Source organism: Podospora bellae-mahoneyi (assembly GCF_035222275.1).
Source record: "Podospora bellae-mahoneyi strain CBS 112042 chromosome 1 map unlocalized CBS112042p_1, whole genome shotgun sequence".
NCBI lineage: Eukaryota > Fungi > Ascomycota > Sordariomycetes > Sordariales > Podosporaceae > Podospora > Podospora bellae-mahoneyi.
The window spans coordinates 4,715,548-4,733,736 of record NW_026946359.1 but is presented as its reverse complement, the minus strand read 5'-3'; the positions used below and the strand labels follow the sequence as shown (position 1 = coordinate 4,733,736).

Genomic DNA, 18,189 nt, shown 5'->3' with positions numbered 1-18,189 from the left:
GGCCCCCGAGAAAGGGGAGGGTTGTTGTATTAACTATCTTCAGCCGTTGGGGTTTGGCAGGTCAAGGAGTTTTCAGGGGGCGGTTTGCCTAGATTTCTATACCTATGATACCAGTACTTCGTAGTGATACCATAACTATCAGTTCAACCTGTTCAAACTTGGGGTTCTATGTGTTTCATGGCACCTACCTATCAACTGTCATCAGTTGACGGCCCATGTGATCAATGGACGACAGCCGTGACAACGCCAAGACCTGCAGGCCAAAGAGGTTCTCGTTCAGGGGTGCCGCCACTTCTCCCTGGCACCAACGCGCGACCGTCAGCGATGCGCGCGGAACGACTCTGATCAATTGACGACTACGAGCAGCACATCAAACATACTCCAACCCGCAACCGGCAAGATGGGCCTGAAAATGACCATCATCGGCACCGTCCTCGCGACCCTCGCCGCCAACCCCGCGACCGCGGCGCAACCGCGAGCCGCGCGGCCGATCCCCGCCCCGATGCGAGACCTCGTCTGGGGCAAACTAAACTTTTTGCACACGACCGACACGCACGGCTGGCACGCTGGCCATCTTCAGGAGTCACAATATTCGGCTGACTGGGGGGACTACATCTCTTTTGCGGAGCACATGCGGCAAAAGGCGGATGATTTGGGAGTCGATCTCTTGGTTGTCGACACGGGGGACCGGGTGGAGGGAAACGGGCTGTATGACGCGAGCAGTCCGAAGGGGAAGTACTACTACGATATATACAAGGAACAGGACGTGGACGTGATTTGCACGGGGAATCACGAGCTGTATATTGCGAGCACGGCAGATCGGGAGTATGAGAGGACGGTGGAGAATTTTAGCGGGAGGTATGTGGCTAGCAATTTGGATTACGTGAAGGGGGATGGGGAGAGGGTGGAGATGGCGCAGAGGTATAGGAGGTTTAGGACGAAGAATCAAGGGGTGGAGGTGGTGGCGATGGGGTTTTTGTTTGATTTTGGGGGGAATGCGAATAATACTGTGGTGAAAAGGGTTGGGGATGTGGTGAGGGAGGGGTGGTTTCAGCGGTTGGTGAGGGAGCAGGAGAAGCCGGATTTGTGGCTGGTTATTGGGCATGTGGGGGTGCAGATGGAGGAGTTTAAGACGGTTTTTGGGGAGATTAGGAGGTGGAATGGGGATGCGCCGATTTTGTTTTTTGGGGGCCATGTTCATGTCAGGGATGCGACGAGCTATGATGAGAGGAGCTTTGCGATGGCGAGTGGGCGGTATTTTGAGACGATTGGGTGGATGAGTGTTGACGGGGCGATCAAGAAGGCCGAGGAGGATCCAAAGGGGGAGAGGGGGTTGAGTTTTCATCGGAGGTATATTGATAACAACCTCCTTGGGTTGTATCATCACAGCGGGCTGAATGCTTCGACTTTTCATACCCAGCATGGCAAGAACGTCACGTCTATGATTGCCAAGGCGAGGAAGGAGCTGGAATTGGATTACACCTTTGGTTGCGCGCCACAGGATTACTGGATGACGAGGTCGCCGTATCCAGGACCTGACAGCATTTACACCCTGCTCGAGGAGGAGGTCATCCCGGATATCGCAGTCAACCCAAAGCGCAAGGACGTCCCCAGACTGGTGATCGTCAACACAGGCGCTATCAGATTCGACATCTTCAAGGGGGCCTTCACGCGGGACTCGACATACATCACCTCACCCTTCCTCAGCGTTCTCAACTACATCCCCGATGTCCCCTACCACGCCGCGAAGAAAGTCATCAAGCTCCTCAATAACGCCGGGAAGATCATGGCTGACGCTCATATGGACAACGAGTTCATGGCTATCCCCGAGCAACTTTCCATCAGAGAGTCCATCATCTACGACACCCCTGCCAACCCTTTCTCCGAAGACGGTATCCAGAAGCCAATGGGTCAGCATGGGCATGAGGAGCCCTTTTTGGTTGAGGGATACACCACCCGGGATGATATCGGCGACGATGGTGACGACGCCCTCCACTCGAGGATCAACTTCTACGTGGTCCCCAACTGCATCCAGAGCGAGCTGTCGTTCCCGGAAGAGGGCGAGCCAGAGACGGTTGATTTGGTGTTCTTCGACTTTATTCAACCTTGGGTGTTGATGGCGTTGAAGTTTAATGGAGCCGTGTATACTGACAAGGACGTCAGTTTGTATGTTGAGGGGACGTTTACGGAGCTTTTCGCCGGGTGGATCGAGGACAATTGGCCGGCGAAGTGTTGATTGTTTTGAGAGGACATTCGTTATACGAGGGCATTTATTCAAGACATTGGAGCACGTACAGTATAGATGTTTACGCATTTTACGTTGTTATGGCATGGTATCAGTTGAGGCAGGCACACAGTATTCGGAGTCCGTTTGGTTGCATGCATAATGATTAGTGGTGCGGTATATACAATTACACCTAATGAAGATAATACACAGAAATTTTGGAAAGTCATTTTGGCAGAGAAACCCTCATAGTCCGCCCTGTGTGCCCCTGAACGCCAGACATAACCATGAAGATGTCGAAATACCAACAATACCCACTAGCCCACCTCTCCAACGCCGATTTACTGTAATTGATCCAACAACCTCGCCCTCCTCCTGTCAATCAGCTCCTGCTGCACCTCATCCAACGTCGGCAACTCCCACACTCTCCCATCCCCAATATCACCCGGCAATGGCTCCCACCCCGGCGGTGCCTCTTTGTTCCCCGCCTTCCTCAGCGCCTCAAACGCCTCCTTCTCCTTGAGTTTCTCATACTCCAGCAACAGCTCATCCTCCTCCCCAGGCGCATAACCATAATACCCCGCATCCACGTTCCTCCTATTCAAATCCGTCCTCTCCTCCAACGGCTTCTCATCCTCCTCCCTCTTCTTCGTCGCCACCTCAAACAGCTCTTTCACCCCCGGCAGCTCCTTCGCCCGTCCAAAATACCTATACCCCTTCCCACCACCTTGAATCTCCCTCCCAGCCTCATCATACACCTTCCCCCCACCCCTCATGTAATTCGGCCCGCCCAGATTCTTGATTTGGATCTCCCACATGTGTTTCTCCCGCATGAGCTTGTTGATCTCATCGTTCAGGTCGCGGATTTGGTAGTCGGAGAGAGAGATGTCTTGGATTCGGGAGACCTTGCGGGAGATTTCTTTGAGGACCTGGCCACGCCATTTCTCGCAGGCGGGGATGGATGTTTGCTCGGTGATGGCGCGGGGACGGCGGGTTCGGCCTGCGTCGATAATTCCGAGGTCGGCGGCTTGGGCTTCGCGGAAGCGGAAGAGCATGGACTGGGCTTTTTCGGAGTTGCGCGCCTGGGTGGAGGGGGGGGGAACGGTCAGCGAGCTGCCATGTAGTATTGTTGAAGGGGGTTATGTACTGACCATTTTGAAGAATTGGCGCTGGCCTGGTTTGTTAGTTGAGTGTGGTGTTGTTGGGAGTGGTAGAGAAAGCGACCGCGAAGTTGGCGTCGCTGGTGATGGTGTCGCTGATATATTCAAGATGCGCGCGCACAGCCTAACATGGAAATTTACAGCCTTATGGATGGAGGTTGGTTTTAGAGCGGGCTAGCGCGGTTGTGGCGCTACCGCGCTGTGGCTCGAGCGTCTTCAGCGCGTTTCTTCCAGCTCAACTCTTCCTGCGACCTCATTCTATTCTCATCAGCGGTTGGAGCTTCACATCGACCTCACTGCGGCCTGCCTTCTCGTCACATCTGAAGGCATAGCTTCAGCATCATGTCCCGCGTTTCTTCTTGTTATTCTAATAGTTTCTTTATCATCCAACAACGCGATCAAGATCTCGTTACGATCTGATCAAGCGGTTCTGCTGTCAAGCCGTGCACCCCTCCTCAGGCGGGCGGTTACCTCTAACCATGCCTCGACTTCATGACCTTCGACAACCGTCACGACTGCCTTGGTCTCTTTCTATTATAAAGGCAGATGGATCTCGTTTTTGAGATGGGATCGATTTCACCACAATCTTTCATCTTCAAGCCAACAGAGAACATCAAGTGATGCCTACTGACAGCTTTGGTTGTTCAAGAGCAAACAATCCGCCTTCACACACATATCCTGCCATGAAGAAACATCAGGGACGAGCTAAACCCGACCTTCCGACTCATCCAGCCCTTACTAGAGGGCTTGGGAGAGCATGAATAATCAAGAACGGATATCTGAGCAGCCTTGCACGAACATCGTTTTCATATGGCACACATCACCTCTTCTCCCTCGCCTCCCTTTCCCTTTCGGTTCTCGTTACAAGAAGCCAAGCCGCTATGACGACAATTAGCCATTTCTAGAGGTGCGCCCGGTGTCGACTTTTGAGTTTCTGAAAAGAAGCAATCAGGAGACATGTCAGCGCAGCACCAGTGACGGTTACAAAAGTAGTTTTCAATCGGAGCGGCTCGCAATCGTGCTTGGTTTCAAGGGTTGGTTCAAAGGCGAGGAAATGGGAGAGGAAAGCTTCCACCAAATACCACACTGTTTGAGTTTATCATTCCTTCACTTCGGCCATCGAGCAGCCTGTCTGTGAAGTCACAGGCCGGCATCCATCAGCACCACAGCAACCATCGCCATCTTGTCTATTGGCTCAAGGCAGGCCACACTCTTTCACCGACTCCCATCTTTCCTCCCCCCACACTGGCGATCTCCGGTAACCAGTAGTGTTTTCACACAGGACCCTGTCGTCCTTGCCCCACCTGGATCCGGTGTGTTTTGTTCCACGGCGAAGAAATGACCTGTTGGGCAGAAGATATCGCTGCAAAAGGTGCCATATCGGCCCTCACTGGTGGATGTGAACGCCGGTAGCGTAAGCCAGAGACCGGAAGATCCCCTTTTTCACTTGGCTCAAAAAAATCCCAAGAGTGTGTTGTGCCCTGGGTAGATGGACTAGATGGAGGGTGAATGCTTTTCCAGTCTCATTCTGTCGACTCTCCTTTCTCAATTTCTTTCTTATTTTCACAAAGTTAATTTTTGAGAAGAAACAAGGTATTCTTTTTGTACCCCCAAAACCAAAACCAAACCAAAGCATGCCTGGTGATGACCAAAGGTATCCAAAAAGCCAAATTTGCAGGCAGCCGACGCTTTTCCACTGTCTCTCTACCGAGCGTGGATTGTCAGGTTGTCAGTGGGAACAGAAGAGAGCTAATCTGAGGGCATTATTGATATGTTTGATTTTGTGTGTGTCGTTTCTGAATGTGCAGTTGGTGGATGGCTTGAGGCTCAAGCGAGCTCTGACTCCAGTCTAGATAGCATTATGGTCATGGGCTTGGGTAGGAGTTTCATAACATCAGTTCCAGACATGTTCAGGTTCATTTCAATATATTCTCAGACCTAGACTTTGAAGCCTTGCCAGTGTATCTTTTTGCATGCTCCAACGAAGACCTAAACAAATCAACCACAATTGTACATAGATAATTTAAATAAAAAAAGACCTTGTTTTTTTTTTCAGTCACCCACCCATTACATCACTTTCCCCCCATATCTAGTTGATCTTTTTGCTCCCCACCTTCTTATCCGTAGGGGCACTGTACATCCACAAAGCAACAAACACCACCCATCCGCTCACCGTCGCGCCGATGCCCGCAATCCAAGGCCAGGCACCGCTAATGACAAAGCTGCGGGGCCACTCGTCGTGGGCCATGTGTCTGACAGACACAGTGTTCTTCTCCTCGACGTTGGTGAAGAAGGGGCGCTTGTAATTGACCTTGAAGTTGAAGATGCCGTGCTGATCGGGGAGTTTGAACGAGACAGTGTAAGCCGAGGCTTCGGGGGTGGAATGGGTCTCGTCGAGGGTCAGAGGCAAGCGGTGGAAGGGGGAGAGCATGGAGAACTCGAGCTGGAGGACGTCGTTGGCGGGGAGAGAGAAGGAGGTCCACTTGTCGTAGGCGTATTCCGAGAGGGAGATGGTGTAGGTCTTGCATTATCGCCATTGTTAGTTGATGATAAGAGGTGGGTTGCATAGGGAGGGGGGGGAGGAATACATACAACATCATTCTTTACCCTGTAGATATGGGGGTTTGACTCGTTAACAGCAGCCACCTCGTTGAGGTGGTGCTCGATCCAGTTCACTCTCAAAACACCCGACTCCTGGAACGCCCAGGCGGAGACCCGCTTGGCGAACTCGCGGTTGAAGGTCTTGACGGATTTACCACCTGGGGCGGCGATCTCGGTGACGAACCACTTGTCTTGGAGCATTTCGGCAGAACCGAGAAGGACAAAACGGGCAGAGTTGATCGCTTGGAAAGCGGTGACCAGGGAGAGCTGCTGGCCGGCGGCAAAGAGGTCGGCGACATCGAGGACGTCGGCTTGCTCCTTGGGGTTGTAGGAGTAGGCGGTCTTGGGGGCGCGGAGGATGGGGGTCAGATGCTCGCGGGGGCCAAGGACAGCGCCAACGCCGTGGGGGAAGGCGAGGAGGGCGTCTTTGGGGGCGCCGGTGGAGAAGAGGGGGGAGATATCACTGCGCACTGGGACGGGTGGGGGGAGGACGAGAACATCGTGGGTTTCGGCGGCGGAAAGGGTATCGTAGGAGAAGTGGTCGACCACGAGGCCGGTGCGTTCGGTGGGGAGGGTGATGTCGAGCTCGGCGAGGAGGGAGACGAGGGTGTTGGGGGTTGTAGTCTCGGAGGAGAGGGTGTGGAGGATGTTGCCCTTGGCGTTGAGGAAGTTGACGAGAATTTGGGGCGTCAGGTTGGGGCCGAGTCCTAAAAGCGCATGGTGTCAGTAATGGGGTATGTTTGGAGAGGAAACAAGAGAATAGCATACCCTTTGTCTTGATCGGGAAGAAGATGACATGATCGTAAGCTCGTTCGCCGAGGTGGAAGAGGACGAGGGACTCGCTCTTGGGGGTCTCATATGTGATTTGGAATCCTCTGCCTGTAATTCACAACCAATTGATCAGCATTCCAGATCCCCATCCATTCCCAGTCCATCCTCTGCAAACATACCCTCTAAATCGCCCAAAAACTTGCTATAATTCTCCTTCTCGCCCACTTCATCAAACACAGCCAGCAACCTGTTGCCGGAGGTGCTAACAGCCGATACAAGCGCAGCCCCCCAGCATAGCAGGAAAGCAAATAACGAAAGGAGCGGCGATGTTGACCGTAACATCTTGGGCGATCGATCCGTCTGTTGTATAGTTGTCGAAGTTGATGCCACGGGCGCGCAGCAACAGCAGCAGCTTTAGGTACCACAGCTAATAATCACCAATTCGGCATACGTAGCCTTGCCAAGACCCCAACTTCTACCCCCCTGCCCCGTTGATGCCAGACCCACCTTTAAACATTTGAGACTGCGGGGCCCCTGCTCTTGCTCAGTGCTCTGTAAGAATTACCCGCAGTTTCACCGGCCATCAACCTATCGCAATCAAGTCAATTGAAGCTCCCACCACCCCAGCCCAAGTAGCTTCGAAAGCTCCTACCCCCCCTAGGTCAGGTCGAGCCCAAACCACCACACGTATGTTCATGCCACCACAGCCTATACAAACACCCGCAATTGGCTAACCAAGGGCGAAGCAGAGGAAAGAAACAAACAAAAATGTCCGGCGCAACCCCCCGCTTCTGGGCCACCCCCCTCAAATACTGCCGCTGGGCCGCCCGCGAGCGCCCTTCCCTCTTCTGGTCCTGCGTCATCGCCGGCTTCGGCCCTCTGCACCTCATCGTCGTCCCTCCCGTCCGCCGCGCCCTGGGCGACTATGACGCGCCTCAGATCCCCATGACTTATCCCGGTATATACTCTTGCACAACAATAGACATTGGGTCCTGTGCTAATCAGTGTCTGTGATAATAGTGCCAACTACGCCGAGGAAGAAGTTGACGGGATACGGAGACGAGACGGAGTAATGGGACGAGACGAATGAACCGAGAAGGAAACATCAGGGAAGCTGAGGGATGGGAGGTAGAAGAGGGGATTGAACATTGAAATCGAAAAACCGATACGATATGATGGGCGTACATGAGGTCCAGGCCGAGAGCGGGAGCAATGGAGACAGACAGAAACAGTGGAAAAGAGAAGCTGTATCAATTGTACATATTGGCGTTTATAAACGGGCAGAGAGGGTGGTCTAATACGAATAGACGTGTTTTCAAAGACATAAGGTCATAAAACCGGTAAACCAAAAGCCATATTGCAGAACGGGTAAGAAATTAAAGGTTTTCTTTTTTTTTTCCGCAGGACACATCCAAATATCTATCACCTCTAATTCAGACACTTCGCTGGAAATGTAATAACAATGGTGATGGCAGGAGTGACCACCCGCTCCTTGGCGCTAAATCAACCAACCCCCCCCCCCTGTCTTCTCTCCTTTCTGACCATCTTCCCGTGGCCTTTATTTCATGTCGATTGTCCGCTTGTGCCGATCAAACCCAACCCTGTCTCACCTGTCTTGTTGGACCAGATTCCATTCATACTATCACCACCGTTAGCGTATCATCAACAGCAGGGGGAAAAAAAAAAAAGGAAAACTAACCACCCTCCCATCATCATCGCCCGTATACACCAACCTCTCCATAGGTGCAATACACGTAACCGCCGCCTCCACATTCTCCCCCCTCTCACTCGTCATCTTCCCCTGATTCACATGATCCAACCTCCTCATCCATTCCAGCACCCACCTCCCCTCCTTGCTAACCGTCTTCCTCCAAATATTCACCCTCCCCCTCTTATGCCCCGTAAAAACCAACTGATTCTCCAACCACTCATTCCCGCCCGACCCCTCATAAAACACACAGCTATGCACGTAATCATCCGTCACCTCCCCCTCGCTCCCACCACCACCACCACATACATTCTGATCCAAAATCACCTCCCCATTCACCGTAAACAACACCACGCTCTGGCCAACACAAACCATAATGTCCCCCGTCGTGTCATTCACAGCCACACACTCGACCTGCTGTCCCACCCCCCTCATCGGCATCGGCAACCGTCTGATGAACTCCAACCTGTTCAGATCCCAAAGAAACGCAACCCCATCCTGCGATACCGTCACAATCGTCGAAAACGCCTTCGCCACCGCGATGTTGGTGACCGGAGTCTTGTGCCCGAATAAGCTCGACCTCTGCTGCAGTTCCACCGGTTTTCCGGGGGATGTCTGCACATTGTAGACAGAAACGACACAGTCCTCCCCGGCCGTGATCAGCGTTTTGCTGTCTGCAAATGTGAGGGTAGATATCTGCCCTATGTGCAGATTCTCGTGCAGCCCCGCCAAACGGCGGTTGTCGCTAAAGAAGAACCTGACCGAGTTATCCGCATAACCCCATTCGACAAACTTGTCGTAGAACGGGGGGAGGTTGATCCTGAACGGGGAGGCGCAAAGCAGCCGGTCGTATTTCTTGACGTAAATCAATGACGATACCCGTTCGTGGCTTTCCAGCAGCGGGTAGGGGAGTTTAGTCAGGGCGGAGATGGAGGTGTCCAACCGCTTGATCGGGCAGCGGTCGTATTCCCTGGCGGGGTGTGGCCGAGTAAAGACTTGGTGGGGGGTCTGGCCAAAGTTGTGAATGATGCCCGTGGTAATGGCACGTTCCTGAGGGTCGACAATGTCATCCAAATCTCTGGCGCCCTTGTAAGAGAGATGGTGGAAGACATTCAAGTTTTCCACCGCGGCTTCTCCGCGCTGCTTGTACCCAAAGATGAGATCGATCCATTTGTGGAGGTGATGGCTCACATGGGGAGACTCAAGAGCCTCACGGTGTTTGGCGATGAAGATCTTGGGATCGCCCTTGGCCCAAGGGGGCAGGATGACATTGTCCACCTTCCCCTGGCTACCTTGGCGTTCACCAAAGTTGTAACCATTGACATTCGTCAAAAAGTCCGGAAGGTAAAAGAACTCAGGAATCAACTCCCTCACGTCCGACCCATTATCCTTCGACGACGACGTCCAAGTCCCCTCGATGGAGAAAAACAACCGATCAGGGTGATCAAACGTCCCACCCTGCAGCAGTATGTAGGACTGCACAAACGGCGGCAACCGAATCAAATACGACGACACGATCATCGCAGACGAGTAATGCGTCCCATAATGAAACGGCGTCTCCCCAATCTCGGCCAGGCTCTTGTACCTCATGTTGAAATCCGCCGCCCGACTAGGATTCTGCGCGCCCATCGGCTTGGACAAATCCCTGAACGTCGCCGGATTATTCAAGTCCAGCTCCTCACTCGTATAATCCGCCAACACCCACGGGAAAACCGGATATTGCGTCAGATCGTTGAACGTTCTGCCCGCCATGGTGTTGACCAGCATCAGATAGTGAAAGTTGGATATCTCTCCCTTCTGCCACCTCTTCATCAGCGGGTTCCACCCCGACGAGTTGAAAATGCTGCCAAACTTGGCCCCCAGCGTCTGTGGTGCCTCCTCGGTGAACTTGAGAGCCTCCAATCTCCAGGCATCCTCCGGATTCGGCAACAAACTCGGGTTGCTATTATGCGGCACCTTGGCGGTAAGCCTGGCATAAATCTCGTCTCTCATCGTCGAGTTGATAGCCGTAAGCAGATAACTGCGGCCATCAGTGAAGAACATTTCGATGGCCACATCCCGGAAGAGGAACCGTCTCTTGGACAGCATCAGAACTTCCCGCCACTTCCAGCTGCGCGATTCCGAACCAGCACGGCTCTGCTCCTGGCGCGCCTCATCCGCCTTCTTGCCAGCAATGATGATGGAAAACGGATCTCGCTCCTCCGGCGGTGCTTGCCATACGTTGATGATCTCGCCATCGACACTTTGAAACAAGCTGTCCATGAGATACAGCGCCTCCTTCCCAACAATCAAGATCCCCTCCGAGGCATCCAGCCCAATGATCCTGGAAATGTTGAAGACATTCTGCACCGAATCCCCCTGCTGCAACCTCCTCATCACCTTCCTGTTCTTGTCCTCAAAATTATCATCCCCATCCGGATCATTCGGATCCTCCACCAGCTCAAAGTCATCCTCCGGCGTCACCCCCTGCCGATCCAACCCCTTCCCATCCACCACCTCCTCCCCTTCCTCAGCAGTATCCTCCTCCTCCCCAGCCTCGATCGGCGGCGTCGAACTAGCCGGCGTCATCCCAATGCTCGACTGTCGACTCCCCGCCAACCCCGTATTCAGCTTCAGACCCGAAGTATCCCCCCTCTTCGGCCTATACTCCCTATGCTGATCAGGATACTCGGGCAACAACCTCAACCTCATCCTGTTCCTCCCCTCCGTCCGATCCAGCTTCCACTTAATCTCCTGCCTCTCCGCAAACACCGCTCCCGGCCTCCTCAAGTCCCTGTCCATCTTGCTAAACGTCCACGCCAAGAACGCGTTGTCATCTTGTTGGTCTTGCAAGTGCCTCTGGTACTTGAAGTGCTCAGTGAAGTAAATACTCTTCATCCACGCGCTGTTCGCCATCTCATGCCTCAGCAGCACGTTCTCCCTCTCCCTCAACTCAGCATGCCACTGCTTCAACTTCTCCTTCCGGTTCCTCAACCTCGTCCTCCCAGTGTCATTGTACCGCTGATTCTCCCCACCAACAAACTCCTCCCACGTCTTGGAAATCCCCCCGACAAACAACACATCCAACGAAGGCCGATGCTGATCAACCCATTCCAAAAAAGCATTGTCATCCAGCTCAGTCAGTTTTCTGAATCCCCTCGTCAGATGCTGCTGATCAGGCGTCATGATCTGCCTGAACAAAACCGAGGCCTCCTCCGGCTTTTGCACCAGCATAATCCGCCACACCGTCGCAGCGATCATCCGAACTTGCTCTCTCGGATCAACCAGCTTGTTGTAAAGTTGATACCACAACAGCTTCATGTAATCATCCTCCACCTGCAAACAGTTGAGCAGCACAGTCTGCCAGTACATCAGCTGCCCCATACTAGCAACAGCATCCGCATCCTGGCACTGCGGATCATCCATGTCCGACAGCCGCAAAAGCGTCAGCTTCAAGAAGCATGCCCTGATCGTTGCCACCGCCGAGCTGCAAAGACGGACGCTCTTCAAAGACGAGATGTCAGGTCGCAGCAGGTACTCCAGCAAAGTCCCGGCAAAGTCAATCATCGTCTCTGCTCCATTCATGAACCACCCCTCAAAGATCGCTTCCACCATGTGGATGTTCAACCGAGACATGTTCTGCAGAATCCTCGGCTCGAGAAGGGTCTTTTGCTCGAGCTGAATGGTGTTTTTCAGGTGGGTGATGACATTACGAAGAACATACGTCTCAAAGTAGGCCTGATGTTCCTGAAAGCCGGGAGGAACCTTCAAGAAGAGACCAAAACCAGGAAATTCCTTTCGGACGAGCAGCTGATCAGTGAAGACGTTGATGATGAGCTCCAGCACTCCCTCGAGTACCACGTTGCTGATTTTCTGCGTATTTACTCGCTTCTTTGGCGACATGACATGGCTGAGACGAGCGGGGATGGGTGGGGAGAGTGGCTGCTGCTGTTGTGATGCCACCAATATGAACGAGGAAGGTCGCCGCAGAGGAGTACCGCGACCCTGTACAGATGGCGGTGACCCGTCCATTTGTCCTGCGTTTGCGGTTCGAATGATTGGAATGGCCGTAGTCGAAGAGCCGGGAACCGGCCTGATAAGCACGTCGCCTCCCTCAAATGTGAGGACCGAGTCCTTGGAGTTGAGCTCAGTATCGGGGGTAACGGGATCGGCGCTGACGATGATGGGGTACAATGCCGAGAAAAGGAGGCGAACGTAGTCAGAGTTGAGGGCAAAATCTCTGAAGCTGGCCGACCGACTGTGCATGTCTGACAAATAGCGGACAACGGTTTGAAGAACTCCAACACTAGCCGAGACCCTCTCTTTGTCAGGCAGGCGTGTTTCTAGACAATATGTCAGCGAAGATCCAGAGCAAAGGCAAGAAAGAGACATACTCCGCGGCTCCAAAGCCTGGCCCAGTTCCATAGACCGAGCCCTTGGACGCGTCTGGACGGCAGCAAGACCTTCCGAACCACTCCTGGGCGTCTCCCAGTCTCCATGCGGAGAGTCCGGATCATCCTGATACTTGAGAATATCCCTCAGTCCGTGTTGCAGCATCGAGATGATAACCGGCAGCACATCGGGGAAAACCACATGTCGATTCCCAAATATCCCCAAGAGACTGAAAAAGTCAAACGACTTGTCAAAGTTGATATTCGCAACGTCGTACCCAAACAGGATACTGAACAGGATCGGCCAGAGAGTAGCAATGTCCCACCACTGCTTCAAGCGGTGAGCCATGATGTGAAACCCTCCAGACCTAGTAGAGAATTTGGTGGTGTACGTTGTCGGCTGCGACACTATGAGGCGGGCGAGAATCTTGCATCCGTGGACGACGATTTCTGGATCGTCCTCCGCAAGCAGGTAGAGGAGCCACTGTAAGGGCGTCAGTACTACATATGGCCTCGGGAATCTCTCTGGGTCGACACCGAATATCACCTTATTTGTTACTGTCTTGGCGAATTTGCGGATGTCAGCCGGGTTGGTTTTCTCGCAGAGAAACCGTGTGTACATCTCTAGGAACTTGATGCCTAATTGTTTCTTTGTAAGTAATCTTGAGGGGCCGTTTGAGGAGGAAGGTCCCGTCTCAACCGGGACTGGTCTTCTCAAGTTGCTCAGGGAAGGGGTCCCTGCTCTGGATATAGGTTTGGGAGTACGGGGCAGGGAGCCAGCAGGGGTATGGAAGGCGTAGGTGATGAAAAGGGCAAGAGAACGGTGAACCTCTGCATTAAAACTGCATTTGACCAGACTCTCAAACGAGGCCATGAAATGAGGCAGGATGTCTTCCGAGATGGTCTCGGCCTTGAGAGCATCCAGCAGCCTCTTGATGATGCCTATAGAATGAGCAGTGAGTATATGAAATACTGATGAGCCTCAAGCCAACTCTGACGTACGCATTCTGAGAAGCCGCTTGCTGTTGAATTGGTGGTGCTTGCTTTTCACGGCAAAGGTCACAAACTGCTTGTAATAGAGTTCTTGGGTGATCGGGGCCGCCTTGCGCCAGGTATCGGGGTCGATGAGCAGAATACGATAAGCGAGAGGGTTCACGACAAATGATTCGATGGGGTCCGCATGTTTGTAACCCACGAAGCTGAGGACCAAGCTCAAGAGCTGGAAGCTGAGCCTGTCTCTTGCCTCGTTCGTGACGGCAAGCCGCCACGACTGTGAGACACTGTCTGAAGCCGGAATTCCGTATCCGAGCTTGGCCCGCAGAAGCATGCTCAAGATAGCATATCCATTGTCCCTCTCCATGGCCTCACTGTTTCGCCAGCTCTTTTCGATACAATGAAAGGTCATCTCGACAGACCGGAGGAGGTCCTGAGGGGTTGTGGCGCGCTCAACCAGCTTCAGCACTACAGGTGTGAAGCCACCAAGTCGCCAGAAATTGTCATCAAAGTAATACGGCGTGGTCAAGACTGGGTCGCCAACGAGAAGCGATACTCCGTTCATTCTGATTAGTGCATCATTGATACACGGAACAGCAGCGTTGATCGCAACAGGGACTCCCGTCTTAGTGGTAGTATGGAACAAACTGCCGGCCGAGTTCCTCGACAGTGAACGAAAGAGCGACGAGTCCATGAACTTGCCATCGGTACGGAACACCGCCCTAGGGAGAATGCTGAGCAATACTTTCTGTTCGGGAACAATGGAGCTAGCCTTATCTCTGATAGCTCTGAGGATATCCGAGTTCTCATCCTTGCCGGGATGGAACAGCTCGTTACGGAGTCCAAGAGCGGCGGAGGCCTCATACGTCTGAAACCCTCCAAGGCAGTCTTGAAAGTTACCCTGATACCGTGGTCCAAGTCGGTAATGCACCGCAAGAAAATCATCGCTCAGGACATCCTCAAACATTTGAGCAGAGGCAAGGGACCATTTCGAATGCACAAGACCAGGGCCAACCTGGGTCGCAAGATCACGGGGTGTGCCCAAGAATGCCTGTACTGGATTTGTTTTGTGACTGCTTGACGCAAACGAAGCAAAGCTCTCAGTGCTCGTGTTGGAGATGGGAGGTGGATTTGGATATGCCGACCGTATCTGCTCTGCAAATTCCCCGTTGACATAGAGGCTGGCCTTGCTTGCAGCGAGTGCCTTGGGCCGGCGGTGCACGATGGCGATGTGATACCACCGCTTCTCCTTGAAAGAAACCGTCTTGAACCGAACACTGGGACGGGACGAGGTAACAGATGTTTGCAGAATGAAGTTTTTGGTGTCCCTCTCGAGGTAAGCCAGCAGAAAGCAGGTCTGCGTAGAGTCGAATACTCCAAAGAGCGTGGTGTGCGAATGGGGATCGAATCTGTCGACACGGACCCAGGCAGCAAAAGTGTATCCGGCTGACGAATGGGGTGGAAAAGGTCGCCCGAGGTTGGGCAGTTCAACGGAAGAATGACCGTGAAGTGACAGGTCAAACTGAATGAAAGGTGGCCCGTTGTTCTTTTCAGTCATGTCGAGACAAAATTCAGAGACATCCTCGTTCCGATTGCAGAGTAAAAACTGCGCATCAGCTAGCTGGTCTACCCCAAGGTACATGAGCGATTTGCTCAGGGGCAACGCCTTTTCTGTCTCGGCCTCGGTAAGAATGCGCTCACTAGAGAACAGCAGTCGCAATAGTCTGGAGAGCATGCCGGTTCCATGTAATGCCGTGAGGTTGAAAAGAGAGGCCGAACCAACAGACGACAGCGTTATCAAGACGATCATCGAAGCCAAATCTGGCGGTGCCCCTTTGGTTCGCGGTATTGATTCCCAAAAGCCCACGACCGTCCGTATAATCTCGGCATTCTGAACCACCGTGTTGGGCCCTAGAATCTGTGCAAGCCTGGCCTCGATAGCTTCTAAACTGTCAAGCTGGCCCTGGCTCTCTTTTGTATTGTCCCCAATCGGTGTCGGTGACTCTCCTTCATCCTCCGTCCCAGGGGCGGATGTTGGCCGAGATGCCGTCGAGGACGAAGCCACAGAACGACAGAGCTCATCGAGCCGCTGGTCGTCCAGGGCGAACGATAGCAGCTTCCCAAACAATTGACAGGTTGTCCACAAGTCTGATTCTCCACCTCCCACACCAATGCTGGCAATTATTTGTTCCAGAGACTCCCATCCTCCGCCATCGACTCTATCTTGAAAGTACCTCCTGTTTCCCGGATGGCCCCTGAATGCGGCAGAGACAGTCGCCAGAATGACGTGAAGCAAATCAAATATTCCCCTCCTCTCGTCTTTGCTTCTTTTTTGTATGTTATAAAAGCCCGAGAACGATCGCAAAACTTCGAGGAGGGTCTGGAAGCCGTTCAAGTGTCGAAAGTCGTCTTGAGGTTGGGAAAGCGGTTGCGCGGCAGCAATGTGCTGGTGTATCTGGCGGATCTGCTCAAGCAGATCCTCGATTTCGGGGTACCCATCTGCAGAGCGGGAGTTTGCTGTTTCGGAGAGTTGTCGAAGCAGACGCTGGAGGACCTCGGCGGCTTTCGATGTTTGGACGGTCGAAGCCGAAGTCGACGATCGATAACGTCGAGAGCGCACGGCAAGCATATTGGGGACCGCTGGTGGGGGAATAGCCCAATCGCTTTTCTTCTTTATGAAAGTCTGTCTGCGCTCGAATATCCCATCGAGGTTTCGCAGTTTTGTGTATTAATCCGCCGTCGTAAAACCTTAGAGAGCTGTCATGTGCATGCTTTCCGTTGGTGCTAATATTCACCACAGAGCTTACGCCAGCATCGTCAGCGGTACCTCCGCCGCATACGAGTACCGAATCCGATGTTTCTCGCGGCCAAGGCCAAGGTCGACGGCTAGGCGATATAATTGGTAAGATGCCAAAAGAATGAGATCAAGATACAAAGCAAAGAGCTTCCCTCATGGAAAGGAGCCAAGTGAGTGCCGGTGAGCTGGTGGTTGGGTCGTGGAGGCTTCTGCTCCTATCTAGAAGGCCAAAAAGAAGCTCCCGTCAGCCTTCAGCCTCGAGCTTGTCCACTGTTCTGGAGCTGCCTTGCAGGGCGCTGGTGAAGGCCGAATCCAATTCACCTGAGGGATCCATTTGGAGGGGTCCTGTGGCGGTGCATCACTGAAACAGTGGGACTTGTAAGTGGGGCTGAGACGGGTGTAACTGAAGTGGCTGTTTGGTCTGCCTTGGAGACATGTTCTGAAAGAGCACAAAAAAGAGACTTCTGGGTTTCTCAGTCCTGGAGAATGGTATGATTTTTCCTTTCACAGTCTATAAACTGCTCCTAGTTGATGTCAGTCTTTAAAATGCTGCGGCATGGAGCCTCGGTATATGGTAGCTGTCACTCAAGATATCCAATCATGGACTCGCTGAAGTGCTTCCACGGAGCATCCGAAATCCATGCCTACAACCTTTAAAAGTCCCCCATAGATACCGTATCACCTTGAATGTAGAGTCTATCTCAGTATCCGTTTGGTATGCCACCTCACTCACACTCTGTCTACGGGGCAATAATATTACATGCAAGCAAGATGTCGTGGAAATCGCAGAATCCCAAGCCTCTGCTGTGTTCTGGTTCCGACGGCCAACGATTGGATTGGGGTTTCAGAATTGGAGAAGGGAGTCACGGAGTCTGGAACATGTTGCTGGATATTGCCCGAAGCGTCGTCAGGATGCCAGAAAACACAGCTACAACCCGGAATTGCTTAGCCCCCTCTATGTTCAGCAAAGTTCCCTTACAATAGACACATAGTGGTCAGTCACAGGGGTCAAGATCAGATTTTCAAATATCTACAACATCTGCCTCAGAACGCCAAAATAATACACTCACTTGGACGATAATAATCTAAAAAGTAAGAAGAATCTTACAATGCCCTTTTTTCACCGTAAATATTGGTTGTGGATGAGGTTCTGGGGGTGGGAAATATCATGAAGTCCCGCGCTAACAAAAATACCAGAGTTGGAGTGTACACATGTTGTTGATCCACCACGAGGGAGGCAAGAGTCACGCCCGTCAGCTGTGTGATCGCCTATCAAGATAGGGATAAGGTGGCTAGATAAGGCGATAAACCACGGTCAAAGTGGTCTCCACAGCGACCCGCGTCGGAGGTTCACCAAGGGACAGGCTGCGTGTGTGCGAAGTGTTGCCTGTGAGGTGAACCATGAGAATACTATCTAATGACGGCTTCATTACAAACTGCTGCCTTTTATCCAAGTTTTGCAAGCGGTTCGTTCGATGTGCCAGTCAACATACCGGCTGTGAGACGAATGCGCTGGTTTGCTCAGTTGAGCAAGGTATGATGTAATCGGTGAACTGGTTGTCTAT

The 18,189-nt window shown here is 52.7% G+C and overlaps 5 protein-coding genes across 5 annotated transcripts; 2 read left to right on the top strand and 3 right to left on the bottom strand.

Annotated features, from left to right (window-relative positions):
* Positions 1–224: 224 nt before the first annotated feature.
* On the top strand, positions 225–2,236 carry QC761_112940 (uncharacterized protein; the record flags this gene model as incomplete). Its single annotated transcript, XM_062874574.1, is given in 2 exon segments — positions 225–317; positions 323–2,236. Coding segments are annotated over 2 exon segments (2,007 nt in total).
* Positions 2,237–2,370: 134 nt separating this feature from the next.
* ISY1 (NineTeen Complex (NTC) component) lies at positions 2,371–3,509 on the bottom strand. The gene is made up of 2 exons (XM_062874575.1): positions 3,376–3,509; positions 2,371–3,306 (listed from the first exon to the last, which is right to left on the bottom strand). The coding sequence occupies exons 1-2, from the start codon at positions 3,376–3,378 to the stop codon at positions 2,566–2,568; spliced, it is 744 nt and encodes a 247-aa protein (XP_062737866.1). The 5' UTR covers positions 3,379–3,509; the 3' UTR covers positions 2,371–2,565.
* A 1,717-nt stretch (positions 3,510–5,226) lies between these two features.
* Positions 5,227–7,233, bottom strand: WBP1 (oligosaccharyl transferase glycoprotein complex, beta subunit). The gene is made up of 4 exons (XM_062874576.1): positions 6,936–7,233; positions 6,754–6,864; positions 5,977–6,692; positions 5,227–5,905 (listed from the first exon to the last, which is right to left on the bottom strand). Exons 1-4 carry the CDS (start codon positions 7,096–7,098, stop codon positions 5,474–5,476), a joined length of 1,422 nt encoding a protein of 473 aa, XP_062737865.1. The 5' UTR covers positions 7,099–7,233; the 3' UTR covers positions 5,227–5,473.
* A 134-nt stretch (positions 7,234–7,367) lies between these two features.
* Positions 7,368–8,127, top strand: N19M (n19m, NADH-ubiquinone oxidoreductase 9.5 kDa subunit). Its single transcript, XM_062874577.1, has 2 exons — positions 7,368–7,714; positions 7,777–8,127. Exons 1-2 carry the CDS (start codon positions 7,525–7,527, stop codon positions 7,827–7,829), a joined length of 243 nt encoding a protein of 80 aa, XP_062737864.1. The 5' UTR covers positions 7,368–7,524; the 3' UTR covers positions 7,830–8,127.
* Positions 8,022–17,928, bottom strand: BPH1 (Beige protein-like 1). The gene is made up of 6 exons (XM_062874578.1): positions 17,695–17,928; positions 13,837–17,598; positions 13,382–13,776; positions 12,838–13,318; positions 8,456–12,786; positions 8,022–8,395 (listed from the first exon to the last, which is right to left on the bottom strand). Exons 2-6 carry the CDS (start codon positions 16,454–16,456, stop codon positions 8,363–8,365), a joined length of 7,860 nt encoding a protein of 2,619 aa, XP_062737863.1. The 5' UTR covers positions 16,457–17,598; positions 17,695–17,928; the 3' UTR covers positions 8,022–8,362.
* Between the last annotated feature and the right edge of the window lie 261 nt (positions 17,929–18,189).

Bases quoted from the DNA above. Each gene is read 5' to 3' on its own strand.
- WBP1 (XM_062874576.1), bottom strand. From the start codon at position 7,098: ATGTTACGGTCAACATCGCCGCTCCTTTCGTTATTTGCTTTCCTGCTA. The intron at 6,693-6,753 runs GTATGCTATTCT...ATGCGCTTTTAG, and splicing joins CTTCCCGATCAAGACAAAGG to GACTCGGCCCCAACCTGACG. The intron at 5,906-5,976 runs GTATGTATTCCT...CGATAATGCAAG, and splicing joins ACAGGGTAAAGAATGATGTT to ACCTACACCATCTCCCTCTC.
- N19M (XM_062874577.1), top strand. From the start codon at position 7,525: ATGTCCGGCGCAACCCCCCGCTTCTGGGCCACCCCCCTCAAATACTGC. The intron at 7,715-7,776 runs GTATATACTCTT...CTGTGATAATAG, and splicing joins GATCCCCATGACTTATCCCG to TGCCAACTACGCCGAGGAAG.
- BPH1 (XM_062874578.1), bottom strand. From the start codon at position 16,456: ATGCTTGCCGTGCGCTCTCGACGTTATCGATCGTCGACTTCGGCTTCG. The intron at 13,777-13,836 runs GTACGTCAGAGT...CTCATTCTATAG, and splicing joins CAAGCGGCTTCTCAGAATGC to GCATCATCAAGAGGCTGCTG. The intron at 13,319-13,381 runs GTGATATTCGGT...ACGCCCTTACAG, and splicing joins CCAAGACAGTAACAAATAAG to TGGCTCCTCTACCTGCTTGC.